Source organism: Chlorocebus sabaeus, chromosome 25 (assembly GCF_047675955.1).
Source record: "Chlorocebus sabaeus isolate Y175 chromosome 25, mChlSab1.0.hap1, whole genome shotgun sequence".
NCBI classification, from domain to species: domain Eukaryota; kingdom Metazoa; phylum Chordata; class Mammalia; order Primates; family Cercopithecidae; genus Chlorocebus; species Chlorocebus sabaeus.
In genome coordinates this window covers 67,457,965-67,479,033 of record NC_132928.1, presented here as the reverse complement: position 1 = coordinate 67,479,033, position 21,069 = coordinate 67,457,965, and the positions used below count along the sequence as shown (strand labels likewise).

At 39.2% G+C, this 21,069-nt stretch overlaps 1 protein-coding gene and 1 long non-coding RNA gene across 2 annotated transcripts in view; one reads left to right on the top strand and one right to left on the bottom strand.

The window, feature by feature from the left end:
- The window catches only part of NUP133 (nucleoporin 133), a 75,131-nt gene that overhangs the window by 43,213 nt on the left and 10,849 nt on the right, over positions 1-21,069 (top strand). The window contains exons 17-22 of the mRNA XM_007989746.3: positions 115-214; positions 767-1,018; positions 1,969-2,102; positions 4,773-4,931; positions 13,769-13,904; positions 19,889-20,007. Of these exons, the coding sequence (XP_007987937.1) occupies positions 115-214; positions 767-1,018; positions 1,969-2,102; positions 4,773-4,931; positions 13,769-13,904; positions 19,889-20,007 (900 nt within the window). The remainder of the gene's footprint in view (positions 1-114; positions 215-766; positions 1,019-1,968; positions 2,103-4,772; positions 4,932-13,768; positions 13,905-19,888; positions 20,008-21,069) is intronic.
- Positions 3,466-13,810, bottom strand: LOC140710293 (uncharacterized). Its single transcript, XR_012091307.1, has 3 exons — positions 13,709-13,810; positions 5,084-5,150; positions 3,466-3,656 (listed from the first exon to the last, which is right to left on the bottom strand). It is a non-coding gene; the product is annotated as an uncharacterized lncRNA (long non-coding RNA).

The following is a 21,069-nucleotide window of genomic DNA, read 5'->3' as shown; positions in this document are numbered from 1 at the left end:
TTCTGGCCCCTGAGTATTTTTTCTTACTAATTTACTTTGATGTCTTAAATTATCTTCAGAAATACTGTGATCCATCACCTTTTGCTTGTGATAACACATTAATTTTTTTTCCAGGATATGCTGCAGGCTGCTAGTCATTATCGCCAAAATAGAAACTCTTTGTATAGAAGAGAAGAATCACTAGAAAAAGAACCTGAATATGTTCCATGGACGGGTAATATACTGATTTATTAACGGTTGTTCAAAATATATTACTGATGACCCATCATTTTTAGAAGTTGTGTTATTCCCCTAGTGTAGGTTTGTAACTGAAATGGAAAAGTGCCATCTCCAAAATGAGCAGCTCTTGTCAAAATCACTTTATTCTTCCCTTGCTCTTATTTATTGATCTCTCTATAATGTATGTATTTAACTGGTACTTTTGCATTTACTAGGTTTTAGTTCAAATAGTTATTCATAGAAGCAGGTCCTAGCCTCGGAGGTATGAACTGTATTTTGTGTTGATTTAATACAAGAAAGTAAGTGGAGTAGTGGAGTTGCATTAAAGGAATTTAGATGGAAGAAGAATCATGTTTACCTGGCTTTGTTGAGGAAATCTCTTTAGAGAAGATGGGGTTCAAGCAGGGCATTGACAGGTATCACCTGAATCCCTGTTTGATTTAATTTTCCAGCAGTGATGAAGAGGCATAATTTTTAAGCAATTAGTCTTTCCTTTAGCCGTCACTAGAACCCTTACTTAACCATATTATTTTGTGTAATTTCACAGCAACGAGTGGTCCTGGGGGCATCCGAACGGTAATAATACGCCAGCATGAGATTGTCCTGAAGGTAGTTTATCCACAGGCAGACAGCAACCTCCGAAACATCGTGACCGAGCAACTGGTAGCCCTGATCGATTGCTTCCTGGATGGTTATGTTTCTCAGCTTAAGTCGGTGGATAAATCCAGTAATCGGGAAAGATATGACAATCTGGAGATGGAATACCTACAGAAAAGATCAGATCTCTTATCTCCTCTTCGTAAGTTCATGATACTTGGCAAGAGTTTTAAATTTGCTGAATGGATGAAAGGGTCGAATAGTTAATGCAATATATTCAGTGTAGTCATGTTAATGCAACTGTAATAAAGAACTTAAAGCAAATATACACAGCTTTCTGTTCTCATTTATTCAACTTTTTTTCCAGTACTATCTAGGTATAAGTACCATAGACGATACTGAAGATGATTAATAAATACATAAATAAACAATATGTGGAGACTACTCTTAAAGAGCTTAGCATCGCAGACCTTCACATGAGTAACTGGATTGCAAAGTAGAGCCTAATGAGGGCTGCTTGAAGGGGACAGATAAATAGTATGGCTGTTCAGCCAAGGACACATTATACTCCAGGCTAGGATTGGGAAGAGTTTGCTTTACTCTTACACGAAGGAAGGGAATAGCGTTTTGGGGAGGCAGTGATGAAACAAGGGTCTGAATTTGCATCTTTTTTTTTTTTGTGGAGACAGAGTATCACTCTCTCGCACAGGCTGTAGTGCAGTGGTATAATCTCAGCTCACTGCAACCTCTGCCTCCTGGGTTCAAGCAATTCTCCTGCCTCAGCCTCCCAAGTAGCTGGGATTATAGGCGTGTGTGCCACCACACCTGGCTAATTTTGTATTTTTGGTAGGGGCGGGGTTTCACCATATTGGCCTGGCAGGGCTTGAACTCCTGGCCTCAGGTGATCCATCCACCTCAGCCTCCCAAAGTGCTGGGATTGCAGGTGTGAGCCACCACACCTGGCCTGAATTTGCAGCTTTAAGGAATTGATGTGAATTGTGAAACTAGGTGCCAGTAAGTGGGAAGGTTTCCATTCCATTAATGATTCTTGATTTATAATAGGAATAAAGATAAAATTTCAAGTCATATTTTTTATTACAGATTTTAAGTTTTGTTAACAGGATTTTTTCCCATCTGTTCTCATTCCCACAGTTACACTAGGCCAGTACCTGTGGGCTGCTTCTCTAGCAGAGAAATACTGTGACTTTGATATCTTGGTACAAATGTGTGAGCAGACTGACAACCAGAGCCGACTGCAGCGCTACATGACCCAGTTTGCTGATCAGGTGATGAGTGTTGGGTGTGTGGCCACTGAGTCCTTTAGTGGCCTTTTCTTGAAATGGCCTTGCCATTTCAAATCTGTAATCAGGGCTTTTGGAATATGATATGATCTTTTTCTAGTTAACTTTAATGAGAAGATACTAATTCGTATGTTGTGTTTCTTTGTAAATTTTGTGCAGTAGCGAGATCACAGCTCACAACAGCCTCAACCTCCTGGGTCCAATCACTTCTCCCACCTCACCCTGTCCCACACCTCCCGCCTTCCAGTTGATGGGACCACAGGAGCTCGCTACCACACCTGGCTAATTTTGTTTATTTTTCAGTAGAGACAAAGTCTCACTATGTTGCCCAGGCTGGTCTCAAACTCCTAGGCTCAAGCGATCCTCCTGCTTCAGCCTCCCGAAATGTTAGGATAACAGGCTTGAACCATCACCTGGCCACACAATTCTTTATATATAAATATTACTGAAAGATTCTTTGACTTTTGGAAAGTATGTTACAACTTTCATTTCTGTTTATGTATTTTCTAGTTATTATAAAAGTACTTAGGTACATGAATGTTGATAAAGTTCTTAAAAATTGGATAGAAGATATTCAGGAGCATAGAACACTACTTTAAGAGAGCTTAGCTTTCCATACACCTAACATTCTCTTTTTCCTTGAGGGATATTATGCTTCCTGTTTAAAAAACAAAGTTCCCAGCCAGCCTCAGTGGCTTATGCTATAATCCCAGCACTTTGAGAGGCCAAGGCGGTAAGATTACTTGAGGCCAGGAGTTTGAGGTCAGCCTGGCAACGTAGTGAGACCCTGCCTTCACAAAAAAAAAAAAAATTTTTTTTTAAACATGCCAGCACACGCCCATGGCCACACCTATTCAGGAGGCTAAGGTGGGAGGATCATTTGAGCCCAGGAGGTCGAGGCAGTGAGCCAAGATTGTGCCACTACACTATAGCTAGGTGACAGAGCAAGACCCTATCTTTAAAAAAAAAAAAAAGTTTCCATTGTGACACTATCTTAAGTGAATTTAAAGTTGTTTCTTAAAGCCAGTCTAGTCAGTTGATTACTATGAAAAGCTTATTTTTTTATTACTGTAAAAGTGATACTGTATACAATTTAGAAAACCACTATAAACACAAAAGATAAAAATCACTCAAAATGCCACCACCCAGAGAGAACCTTTTAAACATTTGGTTTATATTTTCAGTCTTTCCACTCTATGTATTATAGACAAACATGTTTTGTCAATTGCTTTTTTGACTTGATACATTGCAAACATTTGTTCATGTTATTAAATATTCTATAGCAGCATTTTTAATGGCATTATAGAATTTCATTGACTGGGTATGACTTACTTGATTAACAATCAGTTGTTGGGCTGGGCGCGGTGGCTCATGCCTGTAATCCCAGCACTTTGGGAGGCCGAGGTGGGTGGATCACCTAAGGTCAGGAGTTCGCAGCTGGAGGTTGAGGCAGGAGAATCACTTGAACCCAGGAGGAGGAGGTTGCAGTGAGCCGAGATTGTGTCACTGCACTCCAGGCTGGGCAACAGAGCAAAGACTCTGTCTCAAAAAAAAAAAAAGTCATTGTATATGACTTATTTAGTATTTCAAAACATTGCTAAATAAATATTTTTTGCACTGATTATGATTTTAAAATTATTTTTATGGATTTTCTTTCTCTTGACGTTTTGATGCATGTTTACATTTTTTCTTATATTTTCTTTAACATGTTTAAATGTTATTTTAAAGTCCTTTTGTGCTTACTCTGATCATCTTTGAGTCTGTTTTTGTTGCCTGCTTTTATGTTGCTTGAATCATATTTTGCTGCTTATATCTGGCAATTTTTAAATTGTATTTTAGACATTGTATATTTTTAAAACTCCATAGTATGGAAATCGATGTTATTTGTTCCCTAGTGGATTTTCCTTTTTCTGTGTTAGGCAATTTAGAGGAGAGGAAGATTACTCAGTCCATTAGGAATAGAAGTGGCCCAGGACTCAGTCTCAGCTTTTGTAATATTCATTTCATTTCTGGTTTCGGAAGTCTTTCATGGCAGGATCCCTGCTTTAGGGGAAGTATCTGTTAAACACTGTGAGACTGTAGGACGTCTTGGTCTTCCTCTCCAGCTCAGCCTCCACACCACCTCAGCACTCCACAAATAGCCAGTGGGGGAAACTGGCTGGGCATGTGGGCCTTTCTAGATTCTGATGTATCGTGCCAGCCCATGTGGCCAGCTGGCACATAATTCTGGAATGTTACAGTCTTGTGCTGTCCCACAGAGCTTTCTGTGATAATGGAGCTGTTGATATGTGCTGTCCAAATGGGAGCCACTGGCCAAATGGGGCTACTGAGCACTTGAAATGTGGCTAATGTACCTGAGGAACCGAATTTTAAATTTCAATCTAATTTTTGATTTAAGTTGCTACCATATTGGCCAACGCAATCTAGATTCTGCCATTAATCTTGTCAGTGATCTTGAGCGAGGTGCCCTTTCTGAATCTGAATGTACACATTGGTCAAATGAGATGACTGAATTAAGTGATCCTACAATATAGGAAATTATTGTTTAGAACAGGTTTTCTGTTTTGGAGGCCTTTAGAACAAAGTTACGTTTTGTTATCAGAAATGTATTTTTTAAAACTATTATGAATGAATTATATGTTCTGTTATTTGTAGAATTTTTCGGACTTTCTCTTCCGTTGGTATCTGGAGAAAGGAAAGCGAGGCAAATTACTATCTCAGCCCGTTTCTCAGCATGGACAGTTGGCGAATTTTTTGCAAGCTCATGAACATCTCAGCTGGTTACATGAAATTAATAGCCAAGAATTAGAAAAGGTAAGAAGGATTTTTATATGGAGCAGATGTGTGCAATTTAGGTAGTTTTAATTAGTTTTGTTTTTAGTAATTAAAATACTGTTTACTGTCATACACCTGAGAAGGGGTTACTATCCAAAATATATAAGGGAGCTGGGCATGGTGGCTTATACCTGTAATCCCAGTACTGTGGGAGGCTGAGGCAGGTGGATCTCTTGAGTGCAGGAGTTCAAGACCGGCCTAGGAAACATAAATACAAAAACATTAGCCAAGTGTGGTGATGCACGCCTGTAGTGTCAGCTACTTGGGAGGCTGAGGCAGGAGGATCACTTGAGCTCTGGAGGTCGAGGCTGCAGTGAGCTGAGATTGCACCACTGCACTCCAGCCTGGGCAACAGAGTGAGGCCTTGTCTCAAATGAATGAATGAATGGCAAAAGACCTCAATAGACATTTCTCAAAAGAAGACATGCAGATGGCCAGCAGATGTGTGAAAAAAATGTTCTGCATCACTCATCATTAGGGAAATGCAAATTTATACCACAGTGAGACATCACCTTACATTTGTTCAAATGGCTGTTATCAAAAAGGTGAAGGTAACAAGTGCTGGAGAAGAAACGGAGAAAAGGGAACCCTGATGCACTCTTGGTGGGAATGTAAGTTAGTACAACCATTATGGGAAACTGTATGGGGGTTCCTGAAAAAGTTAAACTTAGAAATACCATATGATCTGGCAATCCCATTTGTGAGTATATATCCAGTGGACTTGAAGTCAGTATGTTGAAGAGATACCTGCACTCCCATGTTCATTGCAGCATTTTCACAATAGCCAAGTTATAGAATCTACCTAAGTGTCCATCAATCAGTGTAAATGATAAAGAAGATGTTGTGGGGGCGGAGCAAGATGGCCGAATAGGAACAGCTCCAGTCTCCAACTCCCAGCGCGAGCGACACAGAAGACTGGTGATTTCTGCATTTTCAACTGAGGTACTGGGTTCATCTCACTAGGGAGTGCCGGACAATTGGTGCTGGTCAGCTGCTGCAGCCCGACCAGCGAGAGCTGAAGCAGGGCAAGGCATCGCCTCACCTGGGAAGCGCAAGGGGGAAGGGAATCCCTTTTCCTAGCCAGGGGAACTGAGACACACAACACCTGGAAAATCAGGTAACTCCCACCCCAACACTGCGCTTTAAGCAAACAGGCACACCAGGAGATTATATCCCACACCTGGCCGGGAGGGTCCCACGCCCACGGAGCCTCCCTCATTGCTAGCACAGCAGTCTGCGATCTACCGGCAAGGCAGCAGCCAGGCTGGGGGAGGGGAGCCCGCCATTGCTGAGGTTTAAGTAGGTAAACAAAGCCGCTGGGAAGCTGGAACTGGTGGAGCTCACAGCAGCTCAAGGAAACCTGCCTGTCTCTGTAGACTCCAACTCTGGGGACAGGGCACAGTAAACAATAACAAAAGCAGCAGAAACCTCTGCAGACGCAAACGACTCTGTCTGACAGCTTTGAAGAGAGCAGTGGATCTCCCAACACGGAGGTTGAGATCTGAGAAGGGACAGACTGCCTGCTCAAGTGGGTCCCTGACCCCTGAGTAGCCTAACTGGGAGATATCCCCCACTAGGGGCAGTCTGACACCCCACACCTCACAGGGTGGAGTACACCCCTGAGAGGAAGCTTCCAAAGCAAGAATCAGACAGGTACACTCGCTGTCCAGCAATATTCTATCTTCTGCAGCCTCTGCTGCTGATACCCAGGCAAACAGGGTCTGGAGTGGACCTCACACAATCTCCAACAGACCTACAGCTGAGGGTCCTGACTGTTAGAAGGAAAACTATCAACAGGAAGGACACCTACACCAAAACCACATCAGTATGTCACCATCGTCAAAGACCAGAGGCAGATAAAACCACAAAGATGGGGAAAAAGCAGGGCAGAAAAGCTGAAAATTCAAAAAATAAGAGCGCATCTCCCCCGGCAAAGGAGCGCAGCTCATTGCCAGCAACGGATCAAAGCTGGACAGAGAATGACTTTGATGAGATGAGAGAAGAAGGCTTCAGTCCATCAAACTTCTCAGAGCTAAAGGAGGAATTACGTACCCAGCGCAAAGAAACTAAAAATCTTGAAAAAAAAGTGGAAGAATTGATGGCTAGAGTAATTAATGCAGAGAAGGTCATAAACGAAATGACAGAGATGAAAACCATGACACAAGAAATACGTGACAAATGCACAAGTTTCAGTAACCGACCCGATCAACTGGAAGAAAGAGTATCAGCGATTGAAGATCAAATGAACGAAATGAAGCGAGAAGAGAAACCAAAAGAAAAAAGAAGAGAAAGAAATGAACAAAGCCTGCAAGAAGTATGGGATTATGTAAAAAGACCAAATCTACGTCTGATTGGGGTGCCTGAAAGTGAGGGGGAAAATGGAACCAAGTTGGAAAACACTCTTCAGGATATCATCTAGGAGAACTTCCCCAACCTAGTAGGGCAGGCCAACATTCAAATCCAGGAAATACAGAGAACGCCACAAAGATACTCCTCGAGAAAAGCAACTCCAAGACACATAATTGCCAGATTCACCAAAGTTGAAATGAAGGAAAAAATCTTAAGGGCAGCCAGAGAGAAAGGTCGGGTTACCCACAAAGGGAAGCCCATTAGACTAACAGCAGATCTCTCGGCAGAAACTCTACAAGCTAGAAGAGAGTGGGGGCCAATATTCAACATTCTTAAAAGAATTTTAAACCCAGAATTTCATATCCAGCCAGACTAAGTTTCATAAGTGAAGGAGAAGTAAAATCCTTTACAGATAAGCAAATGCTTAGAAATTTTGTCACCACTAGGCCTGCCTTCCAAGAGACCCTGAAGGAAGCACTAAACATGGAAAGGAACAACCAGTACCAGCCATTGCAAAAACATGCCAAAATGTAAAGACCATCGAGGCTAGGAAGAAACTGCATCAACTAACGAGCAAAATAATCAGTTAATATCATAATGGCAGGATCAAGTTCACACATAACAATATTAACCTTAAATGTAAATGGACTAAATGCTCCAATTAAAAGACACAGACAGGCAAACTGGATAAAGAGTCAAGACCTATCAGTCTGCTGTATTCAGGAGACCCATCTCACATGCAGAGACATACATAGGCTCAAAATAAAGGGATGGAGGAAGATTTACCAAGCAAATGGAGAACAAAAAAAAGCAGGGGTTGCAATCCTAGTCTCTGATAAAACAGACTTTAAACCATCAAAGATCAAAAGAGACAAAGAAGGCCATTACATAATGGAAAAGGGATCAATTCAACAAGAAGAGCTAACTCTCTTAAATATATATGCACCCAACACAGGAGCACCCAGATTCATAAAGCAAGTCCTTAGAGACCTACGAAGAGACTTAGACTCCCATACAATAATAATGGGAGACTTCAACACTCCACTGTCAACGTTAGACAGATCAATGAGACAGAAAGTTAACGAAGATATCCAGGAATTGAACTCATCTCTGCAGCAAGCAGACCTAATAGACATCTATAGAACTCTCCACCCCAAATCAACAGAATATACATTCTTCTCAGCACCATATCGCACTTACTCCAAAATTGACCACATAATTGGAAGTAAAGCACTCCTCAGCAAATGTACAAGAACAGAAATTATAACAAACTGTCTCTCAGACCACAGTGCAATCAAACTAGAACTCAGGACTAAGAAACTCAATCAAAACTGCTCAACTACATGGAAACTGAACAACCTGCTCCTGAATGACTACTGGGTACATAACGAAATGAAGGCAGAAATAAAGATGTTCTTTGAAACCAATGAGAACAAAGATACAACATACCAGAATCTCTGGGACACATTTAAAGCAGTGTGTAGAGGGAAATTTATAGCACTAAATGCCCACAAGAGAAAGCAGGAAAGATCTAAAATTGACACACTAACATCACAATTAAAAGAACTAGAGAAGCAAGAGCAAACACATTCGAAAGCTAGCAGAAGGCAAGAAATAACTAAGATCAGAGCAGAACTGAAGGAGATAGAGACACAAAAAACCCTCCAAAAAATCAATGAATCCAGGAGTTGGTTTTTTGAAAAGATCAACAAAATTGACAGACCGCTAGCAAGACTAATAAGAAAAGAGAGAAGAATCAAATAGATGCAATAAAAAATGATAAAGGAGATATCACCACCGACCCCACAGAAATACAAACTACCATCAGAGAATACTATAAACACCTCTATGCAAATAAACTGGAAAATCTAGAAGAAATGGATAATTTCCTGGACACTTACACTCTTCCAAGACTAAACCAGGAAGAAGTTGAATCCCCGAATAGACCAATAGCAGTCTCTGAAATTGAGGCAATAATTAATAGCCTGCCAACCAAAAAATGTCCAGGACCAGATGGATTCACAGCTGAATTCTACCAGAGGTACAAGGAGGAGCTGGTACCATTCCTTCTGAAACTATTCCAATCAAGAGAAAAAGAGGGAATCCTCCCTAATTCATTTTATGAGGCCAACATCATCCTGATACCAAAGCCTGGCAGAGACACAACAAAAAAAGAGAATTTTAGACCAATATCCCTGATGAACATCGATGCAAAAATCCTCAATAAAATACTGGCAAACCAGATTCAGCAGCACATCAAAAAGCTTATCCACCATGATCAAGTGGGCTTCATCCCTGGGATGCAAGACTGGTTCAGCATTCGCAAATCAATAAACATAATCCAGCATATAAACAGAACCAAAGACAAGAACCACATGATTATCTCAATAGATGCAGAAAAGACTTTTGACAAAATTCAACAGCCCTTCATGCTAAAAACGCTCAACAAATTCGGTATTGATGGAACGTACCTCAAAATAATAAGAGCTATTTATGACAAACCCACAGCCGATATCATACTGAATGGGCAAAAACTGGAAAAATTCCTTTTGAAAACTGGCACAAGACAGGGATGCCCTCTCTCACCACTCCTATTCAACATAGTGTTGGAAGTTCTGGCTAGGGCAATCAGGCAAGAGAAAGAAATCAAGGGTATTCAGTTAGGAAAAGAAGAAGTCAAATTGTCCCTCTTTGCAGATGACATGATTGTATATTTAGAAAACCCCATTGTCTCAGCCCAAAATCTCCTTAAGCTGATAAGCAACTTCAGCAGAGTCTCAGGATACAAAATTAATGTGCAAAAATCACAAGCATTCTTATACACCAGTAACAGACAGAGAGCCAAATCATGAATGAACTTCCATTCACAATTGCTTCAAAGAGAATAAAATACCTAGGAATCCAACTTACAAGGGATGTAAAGGACCTCTTCAAGGAGAACTACAAACCACTGCTCAGTGAAATAAAAGAGGACACAAACAAATGGAAGAACATACCATGCTCATGGATAGGAAGAATCAATATCATGAAAATGGCCATACTGCCCAAGGTAATTTATAGATTCAATGCCATCCCCATCAAGCTACCAATGAGTTTCTTCACAGAATTGGAAAAAACTGCTTTAAAGTTCATATGGAACCAAAAAAGAGCCCGCATCTCCAAGACAATCCTAAGTCAAAAGAACAAAGCTGGAGGCATCACGCTACCTGACTTCAGACTATACTACAAGGCTACAGTAACCAAAACAGCATGGTACTGGTACCAAAACAGAGATATAGACCAATGGAACAGGAAGCTACCTGACTTCAGACTATACTACAAGGCTACAGTAACCAAAACAGCATGGTACTGGTACCAAAACAGAGATATAGACCAATGGAACAGAACAGAGTCCTCAGAAATAATACCACACATCTACAGCCATCTGATCTTTGACAAACCTGAGAGAAACAAGAAATGGGGAAAGGATTCCCTATTTAATAAATGGTGCTGGGAAAATTGGCTAGCCATAAGTAGAAAGCTGAAACTGGATCCTTTCCTTACTCCTTATACAAAAATTAATTCAAGATGGATTAGAGACTTAAATGTTAGACCTAATACCATAAAAATCCTAGAGGAAAACCTAGGTAGTACCATTCAGGACATAGGCATGGGCAAAGACTTCATGTCTAAAACACCAAAAGCAACGGCAGCAAAAGCCAAAATTGACAAATGGGATCTCATTAAACTAAAGAGCTTCTGCACAGCAAAAGAAACTACCATCAGAGTGAGCAGGCAACCTACAGAATGGGAGAAAATTTTTGCAGTCTACTCATCTGACAAAGGGCTAATATCCAGAACCTACAAAGAACTCAGACAAATTTACAAGAAAAAAACAACCCCATCAAAAAGTGGGCAAAGGATATGAACAGACATTTCTCAAAAGAAGACATTCGTACAGCCAACAGACACATGAAAAAATGCTCATCATCACTGGCCATCAGAGAAATGCAAATCAAAACCACAATGAGATACCATCTCACACCAGTTAGAATGGCGATCATTAAAAAGTCAGGAAACAACAGGTGCTGGAGAGGATGTGGAGAAATAGGAACACTTTTACACTGTTGGTGGGACTGTAAACTAGTTCAACCATTATGGAAAACAGTATGGCGATTCCTCAAGGATCTAGAACTAGATGTACCATATGACCCAGCTATCCCATTACTGGGTATATACCCAAAGGATTATAAATCATGCTGCTATAAAGACACATGCACACGTATGTTTATTGCAGCACTATTCACAATAGCAAAGACTTGGAATCAACCCAAATGTCCATCAGTGACAGACTGAATTAAGAAAATGTGGCACATATACACCATGGAATACTATGCAGCCATAAAAAAGGATGAGTTTGTGTCCTTTGTAGGGACATGGATGCAGCTGGAAACCATCATTCTTAGCAAACTATCACAAGAACAGAAAACCAAACACCGCATGTTCTCACTCATAGGTGGGAACTGAACAATGAGATCACTTGGACTCGGGAAGGGGAACATCACATACCGGGGCCTATCATGGGGAGGGGAGAGGGGGGAGGGATTGCATTGGGAGTTATACCTGATGTAAATGACGAGTTGATGGGTGCTGAGGAGTTGATGGGTGCAGCACAGCAACATGGCACAAGTATACATATGTAACAAACCTGCACGTTATGCACATGTACCCTAGAACTTAAAGTATAATAATAATAATAATTTTTTTTAAAAAAGAGCACAATTTAGATGACTAGCTGTACTGCTGATGTAATGCTGTTTGTTTTTTCTAGCTTTGCTCTTCAGTTTTAAAACAATAATATTTATAAAAGAATAAATTTAAGTTTTGCAGGAAAAAAAAAAAAAAGATGATGTTGTATGTAGAATACACAAAGCAGTAATAGCCTTAAGAAAGAAGGACATTCTCTCATTTGCAACAACATTGATGAGGCTGGAGGACATTACACTAAACCAAATAAGCCAGACACAGAAAGGGAAATACCACATGATCTCACTCATATCTGGAATCCAAAACAGTTGAACTCATGGAAGCAGAAGAATGGTGGTTGTCAGAAGGGTGAAGGGATTTTATACACACACATACACATATCCATATATACATATATAAGGAACTCAGCTCAATTGCAAGGAAACAACCCAATTTAAAAATGTGCAAAAGGGCCAGAGAAGTTGATCAAAGGGTACAAGTTTCAGTTAGGAGGAAGAAGATTATTTTTATTTTTGTTTTTGTTTTTTTAGAGACAGGGTCTCACTGTGTTGCCCAGGCTGGTCTCGAATTCCTGGGCTCAAGCGATCCACCAACCTCAGCCTCCCAAAGTGCTGGGATGATAGGCATGGGCCACTGCACCCAGCCAGGAAGATTTTTGATATACATTGCACAGTATGGTGGCTAAAGTTAATAATAGTGTATTGTACATTTTAGAATTTCCAAGAGAACAAATTTGAAATGTTCTCACCATAGTAATAGGTATTTGAGGTGATGGGCATGTTAATTCGCTTGATTTAATCATTCCACCTCACATGCATATAACATTACTTTGTATCCATAAATATATACAATTATAATTTGTCAGTATACAATAATTTTTTTTAATTTAAAAGCATTTATTATGGATTATTTAGGGTGTGTACTCCTATTCTCTCACATAATTTGCATAAAACGTTCTTAATTTGTGATGATATTGCCATTACGTCTAATATCTCAATGAAAATATGCAGTCCAGGCTGGGCGCGGTGGCTCATGCCTGTAATCCCAGCACTTTGAGAGGCCAAGGTGGGTGGATCACTTGAGCTCAGGAGTTTGAGACCAGCCTGGCCAACATGGTGAAACCCTGTCTCTACTAAAAAAAACAAAAATCAGCCAGGCATGGAGGCACATGCCTGTAATCCCAGCTACTCGGGAGCCTGAGGCAGGAGAATCACTTGAACCGGGAGGCCGAGGTTAAGTGAGCTGAGACCATACCACTGCACTCCAGCCTGGGTGACAGAGTGAGGCTCTCTCTCAAAAAAAAAAAAAAGTAGTCCATCATGATTTGACATCACATTAAAATCACAAAAATTTTAATGATGTGTCTATAACAGTCATTGGCCTTTTTGCAATGAGTATATTGTTGTAATAAATATGCAAATTATGAGTAAACACATTAATTTTAAAATTTGTTCTTGACAGGATGTTCAGGTGAATATGTAATTGTTTTAGAGCAAATGTTTTGTACATGTCTCTTCCCAATGCTTAGTGAGGATGGTTGATATTTTGCTGTGTGATTACTCTCAATGTTATGGTACTGCTCAGTTTTTAGGTTTGCTAACTGTTGACTTTTCATTCATTGATATGGCTTGGGGAGAAAAACAAGTTTGGGGTTTACTTACCTTTGTTTCAGCTTGAATTGGTACTCAGTATCTTACAATGGTTTGCATATTTTATTGTAGGCTCATTCAACACTTCTGGGTTTGGCAAATATGGAAACTCGTTACTTTGCAAAAAAGAAAACCCTTCTTGGCTTGAGTAAATTGGCTGCATTAGCTTCAGACTTTCCGGAGGATATACTGCAAGAAAAAATTGAAGGTGAAAGAATTTGAACAAAAAGATTTACAAATTGGTCATGCCATCAATTAACTCATGATGTATTCCTGTCATCAGTTAGCAGGATCTGTCTGTTAGAAACAGGACCTGTCTCTAAGAGGAATGCATTTAGTTAATGTCCAGGTGTAGTTACTCAATTATATACTTGGAATTTTTTTTAGAGAAAAGTTACTTGTATTTTAAATAAGAATTCCTAAAGAATACATTCAAATAGTTTTGAATGGAGAGGTCCGATTATGTACCCTTAGTGATACATATTCCAAGGTCAAAAAGAACTACAAAGCAATCTTGACCTTTACACAGTGGGTTTGTTGTAGGTAGTGTGGTATAGGTGCAATAATTCTGAACTATTTTGTGTGTATTGTAGATGAAAACTATTACATGTAGTACAGTTGACCCTCCATATTCTTGGATTCCACATCTGCAGATTCGACCAAACATCAAACATATTTGGGGAAAAAAAGAATTAAAAATAATTCAACAGCAGTTAAAATTACAACAACAAAAAATTAAAACAACAAAAATAATGCAAAATTGAAACAAAATACTGTAAATTTTAAAAAACCAGTACAGTATAACAGCTATTTACATCGCATTGACTTTGTATTAGGTATTATAATCTAGAGGTGATTTAAAGTATATGGGAGGATGTATGTGGGTTATGTGCAAGTAACTACCATTTTTATATAAGGGACTTGAGCTTTTTGGTATTCCCAGGGGTCCTAGAACCAGTTTTCAGCGGATATTGAGGCATGATGGTATTATTTTCTGAACCAAGGAGAAAGGAGATACAAAGAGAAAGACAGTGAAGAAGAACTCTGTATTACTGAATTTGCATTGGAAATACCAGATAGAATCTGATTTTTAAAAACAATATATTTTCTTGTTTGAGGTGATGGATATTCTAATTACCCTGTGATCATTACACAATGTATACATGTATTGAAGCATCACATTGTACCCCATAAATATGTATAATTATTATGCATCAATTAAAAAAGTACATTGGCTGGGTGTGGTGGCTCACGCCTGTAATCCCAGCACTTTGGGAGGCTGATGTGGGAGGATTGCTTGAGCCCGGAAATTGAGACCAGCCTAGGCAACTTAGAACTTGTCTCTACAAAAAATTTAAAACTTAGCCAGGTGTGGTGGTGTGCGCCTGTAGTCCCAGCTGCTGGGAGGCTGAGGTGAGAGAATCACTTGGGCCTAGGAGGTCAAGGTGGCAGTGAGATGTGATTGTGCCACTGCCGTCCAACTGGGGCAACAGAGTAAAAACCCTGCCTCAGGAAAAAAAAGTAAGTCTCTCTCTCTATATATATAATATATAATATTTTATATATTATATATAATATATAATATTTTATATATTATATATAATATATAATATTTTATATATTATATATAATATATAATATTTTATATATAATATATAATATTTTATATATTATATATATAATGTAGATATAGATATAGATAGCAAAATGTGTGTATATATAATAAAATTGTGTGTATGTATACGTCATATACATATATATGCATTTTATTATATATACACACACACATCTTGTCTCTTGCAGTGACACACCAGTAGCATGAGTATACCTAGTTCCATATTTTGGTTTCTGAGTACCATTTTCCAGTAAAAGAAATGAGGGCTAATTGAAGAAATCTTGGAGAGTCTTATTGGGCCAGAAAGCAAAGTTAATGTACAGATACTAAAAGAGTACAAGAGCCTTGAACAGCTCCCACTGTTCAAGTTTGGGGACAATTTTAATATCGAAAGAAAGGTAGTAAAGGGTATATTCCACAGTCTATAAAAGAAGAAAATTCATGAATCTACAGTGATTTTTCAAAAAGGGAAAGGGTCAGTGAAATGCTTCTTTACAGGAGAATGCCAACTAATAATTGTGGAAAGAATGGCAGAAGTCACTATTACAACCACAGTGAATAACTGTCACCAAAGGATACTGAGACGATTGAGTTTAGGGGTAGGGGAACAAGATATTCCCGTGTTTTTGGAGTATCAGTAGACAGATCTAATAGACCCTGTCATCATCCACAAAACAAACCCCCATTGTGTACTTCTGAAGCAGTGTACTACCATCACCTGTGTCCTGTTCTTGCCAAAATGTTCACCATGATTCTAATCACACGAGAACAATCAGACATAACCTGCTGGTGGGACATTGTATAATACAGTTGCCCTAGACTCTTCAAAAATTTTACCAATATGAAATGAAAGACAAAGACAGAGGCTCTTTTAGATGAAAGGAACCTAAGAGCCATGACACATAAGCAAATGCAGGGTGAGATTCTCGATCCTGAATCACCCTCAGAATAACCATAACAGTTATGGTGAATGTTATGGAAACAAGTGGGAAAGTTTGAACATACTTAATATTAGGTGATATAACTGAGTTGATGTTAAATTCTGTAAGTCTGATAATCATATTGTGGTTGAATGTCCTTGTTTTTAGGAGACGATGCTGAGTATTTAGAAAGGAAATGTCATGATGTCTGCAACCTTCATATGCTAAAAAAAAAATTACCTATATACATAGTTCGCAAAAGGGACAGAGTGTTAGCAACAGATGACTCTAGCTGGAGGATATAAAGTGCACATTGGCATTTAAAATTTTTTTCTGTAGATTTGGACTTTTCTGTTTGTTTGTTTATTTATTTATTTATTTATTTATTTTCTTTGAGATAGGGTCTCACTGTGTTGCCCAGGCTGGAGCACAGTGGCACAATCATGGCTCACTGCAGCCTCGAACTCCTGGGCTCAGGTGATGCTCTTGCTTCAGCTTCCCCAGTAGCTGGGACTACAGGTGCATACTCCATGCCCAGCTAATTTTTGTATTTTTTTGTAGAGATGGGGTTTCACCATGTGTACCCAGGCTGGTCTCAAACTTCTGGGCTCAAGCAGTGTGTCCACCTCGCCCTCCCAAAGTGCTGGGATTATAGACGTGAGCCACCACACCCAGCCTGGAGTTTTTCAAAATAAAAATTGGAGTGGGGGAATCTCAGCTATGTGGTTTGGATCAAGTATATGCAGATATGGATATCTGGTTATGTGACTTATCCACAGAGTCCAGCCTAAGATCTGGGTTTAAATTTTACTGCTGTCATTTTTTTCCTTTTGAGGGAGTGGATGTAGTAGAAAGAATCAGGATTTCAAATATTTTCTCCAGAACTTACTAGCTTTGTGACCTTGGATAGTTGATTTATGCTCCTTCATCTGAGTTTGTTCATCTATAACAAGGGTAGTTGTAAGGATTGAGGACACTGTCTTGAGAAAAATGGCTTACATACATTAAGTACTCAGTAAATTCTAGATATTAGCCCCTTTTATTATTAAAATTATTTTTCACTGTTTGGGATAATCTTCCTTCAATCTTTTTATTTTTTGCACTAGTAGTGTCTCTTCTAAAAAAAGTGTGTTTATATTCTATAGGACTGGCTGATAGTCTGAGAGGGGAAGCCATATTTTAGCCTGGCCACCAGAGATAGATCATGTTAATCAAAGTATTTTACCACAGGGCTTTCCTGTTTCTTTCTCCCTGCTTTGCATTTGATCACTTCTTAGCTTTTACTTCTTAACACAGTGGGAATATTTGCAAGTCTCAGTGATTCTACAGACTGTTAGCACAGTGTATCTAATTGGAGGGGATAGGCTTTTTAAAAATAACTCTTGTAATTAAATAATTCCTCATGGAAAATGTGTAAATGCTAGAAAAAATACAATAGGAAAAATAAATCGTGTATAGTCCCACCTCCGCAGAGATAACCACTGGTACTGTTTTGTAGGTATCCTCCCAGTCTGTTTTTCTAGGTATAGAAATGGACAAAAATGTTCCATTTAATTTTTCCAAAACCAGGATCATGGGAAATGCTGCCAGTATTTGAACGGAAGTCTCTGTGCTTTGGTCACTGTTTTGCTGTGAATGCTACCTATTATGAGGCTACCTAGCAGTTTTCACCCTTTCCTGCAACTCAGCACATTCCCTGGGGTAGAGCCAGGTCATGGGCTGCAACCTGGGGAGTTTATGGCAGACAGAAGCCCCTGTTACCTCTTCAGTGGAGATAACCCTTGCTGCCTAGGATATGTGCTGTGTATTCTTCCAGGTCTTGTTTTTCTTGATAGACTCATGGTAGCTTTTATATCATTTCCATTTGTGAATGAAACTGCAGTTAACCCTTGAACAACATGGGTTTGAACTGCATGGGTCCACTTACATGCAGATTATTTTCAATCAATATATTTTGGAGATTTTCAACAACATGAAAACACTCATAGATATACACCATGTATAACCCTGTAGCCTAGAAATACCAAAAACAAACAAACAAAAAAACAGAAAAAGACAGGTTATGATTACATAAAATATGTAGTCTATTTTATCATTTACTACCATAGAACATGCACAGATCTGTTATAAAAAGTTAAAATTTATCGGGCCGGGCGCGGTGGCTCAAGCCTGTAATCCCAGCACTTTGGGAGGCCGAGACGGGCGGATCACGAGGTCAGGAGATCGAGACCATCCTGGCTAACACGGTGAAACCCCGTCTCTACTAAAAATACAAAAAACTAGCCGGGCGAGGTGGCGGGCGCCTGTAGTCCCAGCTACTCCGGAGGCTGAGGCAGGAGAATGGCGTAAACCCGGGAGGCGGAGCTTGCAGTGAGCTGAGATCCGGCCACTGCAGTCCAGCCCGGGCTACAGAGCAAGACTCCGTCTCAAAAAAAAAAAAAAAAAAAAAAAAAAAAAAAAAAAAAGTTAAAATTTATCAACACACAAACACAGACCTCACATAGCACCATTCACAGTGGAGGCAAATGTAAACAATGTAAATACACAGCATTAAATCACAACTGCCTGAAATTAACTGTAATACTGTCCTTACCATAATAATTTCATAGCCATGTCCTGTTGCTATTGTGGGCAAGTGTCCGCTTGTTCAAGTGTTACCAGTATTAAAACCCCAATTAAAGTGATGATCCAGTTAAAATGATTCTGATCATCTCTGTGTGAGAATTTTGTTTACACTCCAGTAAACTGCCTATTGCAGCAAGAAGTAAATTTCCTATTGCAGTAAGAAGTGATTTCTCATAGTTCACAAGTATTTTTTCCTGTGTTTAGTGCAATACCATAAACCTTTAATAACATCTTGGGACTCATGAAGTGCCACTAAGTGATGCTTGGCATGCTCCCAAGAAGCATAGGAGAGTCATGACATTACAAGAAGTGGAATTGCTTGATAGGCACCTCAGATTGAGGTCTGCAGTTTTGGTTGCCCCCATTTCAATATAAATGAGTCTTCCTTAATGACCATTGTTTAAGGAAAAAAAAGAAAAGAAAATTTATGAAGCTGGCAGCAGCAGTTAAGTTTTTGGGAAGTCAAAAGTTACCCTCCCAGCACTTTGGGAGGCTAGAACAGGAGGATCACTCAAGCCCAAGAGTTTGAGACCAGCCTGGGCAGCATAGCAAGACTCCATCTCTTTAAAAAGTTTTGCTGGGATTTTTGACAGCACAGGAGCTTAGTGGCCCATCCTCCTTGTTATTTAAGGGCCAACTATATATTAAAAATTCCAGTGGGAAAAATTTTACTGAATTATAAAATATGATTGAGAGATCTCCACATTTAGGAAGTTTATACCTCATGAAATAGCTATCTGCTGTCCAACTTCTTCAAGCAGTAGAACGTATTTCCTTACCTGTTCTCTCCCCTCCTATTTCTCGTTGCTGCGATAATTTATGACTTTGATCAAACCATGGATATGTTGTAAACATAACCAGCAATCAAGAATAAGAATTAAAAGCATTCTAAGATCATTGAATAACGATGGGATTACCTCTGGAGCTATTTTTTTCTTTTAAAATTCAGATTTGTTTTATGACAGCAAAAATGAGAGCAAAAGTCAAAGTTCCATCATTTTCTCTCTCACCCTCTCTCCTCTTGAATACTAGAAATGGCTGAGCAGGAACGCTTTCTACTGCATCAGGAGACCCTACCTGAACAGCTGCTAGCGGAGAAACAGCTACATCTCAGTGCGATGCCAGTATTGACTGCACCACAACTCATTGGTGTATGTGCTTTTCAAATCTTTAACACTGTTTCTTAAACTCAAAACATTGTTGGTGTTTGTTGGGCCATGTAGTATAGTTCCTAAGAGGAGTTACCGTTTTACTTCCTACCTTCCAGAAAACTCTCCTAGAAAAATGTTTTTGGAAACTGTTTGGGAACAGAAAGTTCATTAGAGAACAATTCATCAGCTTCTGCCTCCCCATACATTCCACCTAAAGGTGCTTTATCTAGGCGACCGGGAGAAATTACTGATATTTTGCTTTTCTAGTGTAGGACAAATAAGTTACCATGAGATAACTTTTATTTCCCCCACATAATTACTTTTCAAGCTCTTCTATAAGAAAAAATAAGGAACTCAGTTTATGTGGTCTGGCAGCGCTGTCCTTACCCCTTTCCTCTGCAACCCAACGCATCCCCGAGGGCAGAACCGAAATATGGGCTGCAGCCTAGAGAAAAAGCATCTGTTTGCCAGAGTGATGTTGTAGGATCACCTTAGATTTGTCCTATCTGTATGAAAAAGAAAGCAAACAATTAAAAAACGTTAGCATGTTAGCCATTATTAGTAGATTTCCTGTTATAACTGAATTTACAACAGCCTTTCCTGATAGAATATATATTTAATTTAGAAATGTAAGATACTGTCTATTGTAACTTACCATTATGTATCACTAAGAAAAAAGTAGTGCTAATTTTACTCTGATACATCAATTTTAATACCACAGTCCAATTTCAGAGATGGTGGGGTAAAAAGGATGTTTAAGAACAACAAAATAGTATTTTTTGACTGCTGTAAGACAATGAAAACAAGCAGATAGCTTTTTTTCTGAAATGGTCTGAGTATTGTTGCTATTAAAGGATTATATATACAATTTTTTAAAAATGGAATTATAAATAGTTTTTGGAAAAGGAAGACGGGAAAAATTCAAATTGATATTTTTAATAAGGCAAGTATTTTTCTGACCATAAAAATTCAGGAAATTTGAATACAGAAATGAATACGCAATCAGCTGTAATCTAACCAGGGATAAGTGTTGGTAACATGTTGATGTGTTTTTTTACATTT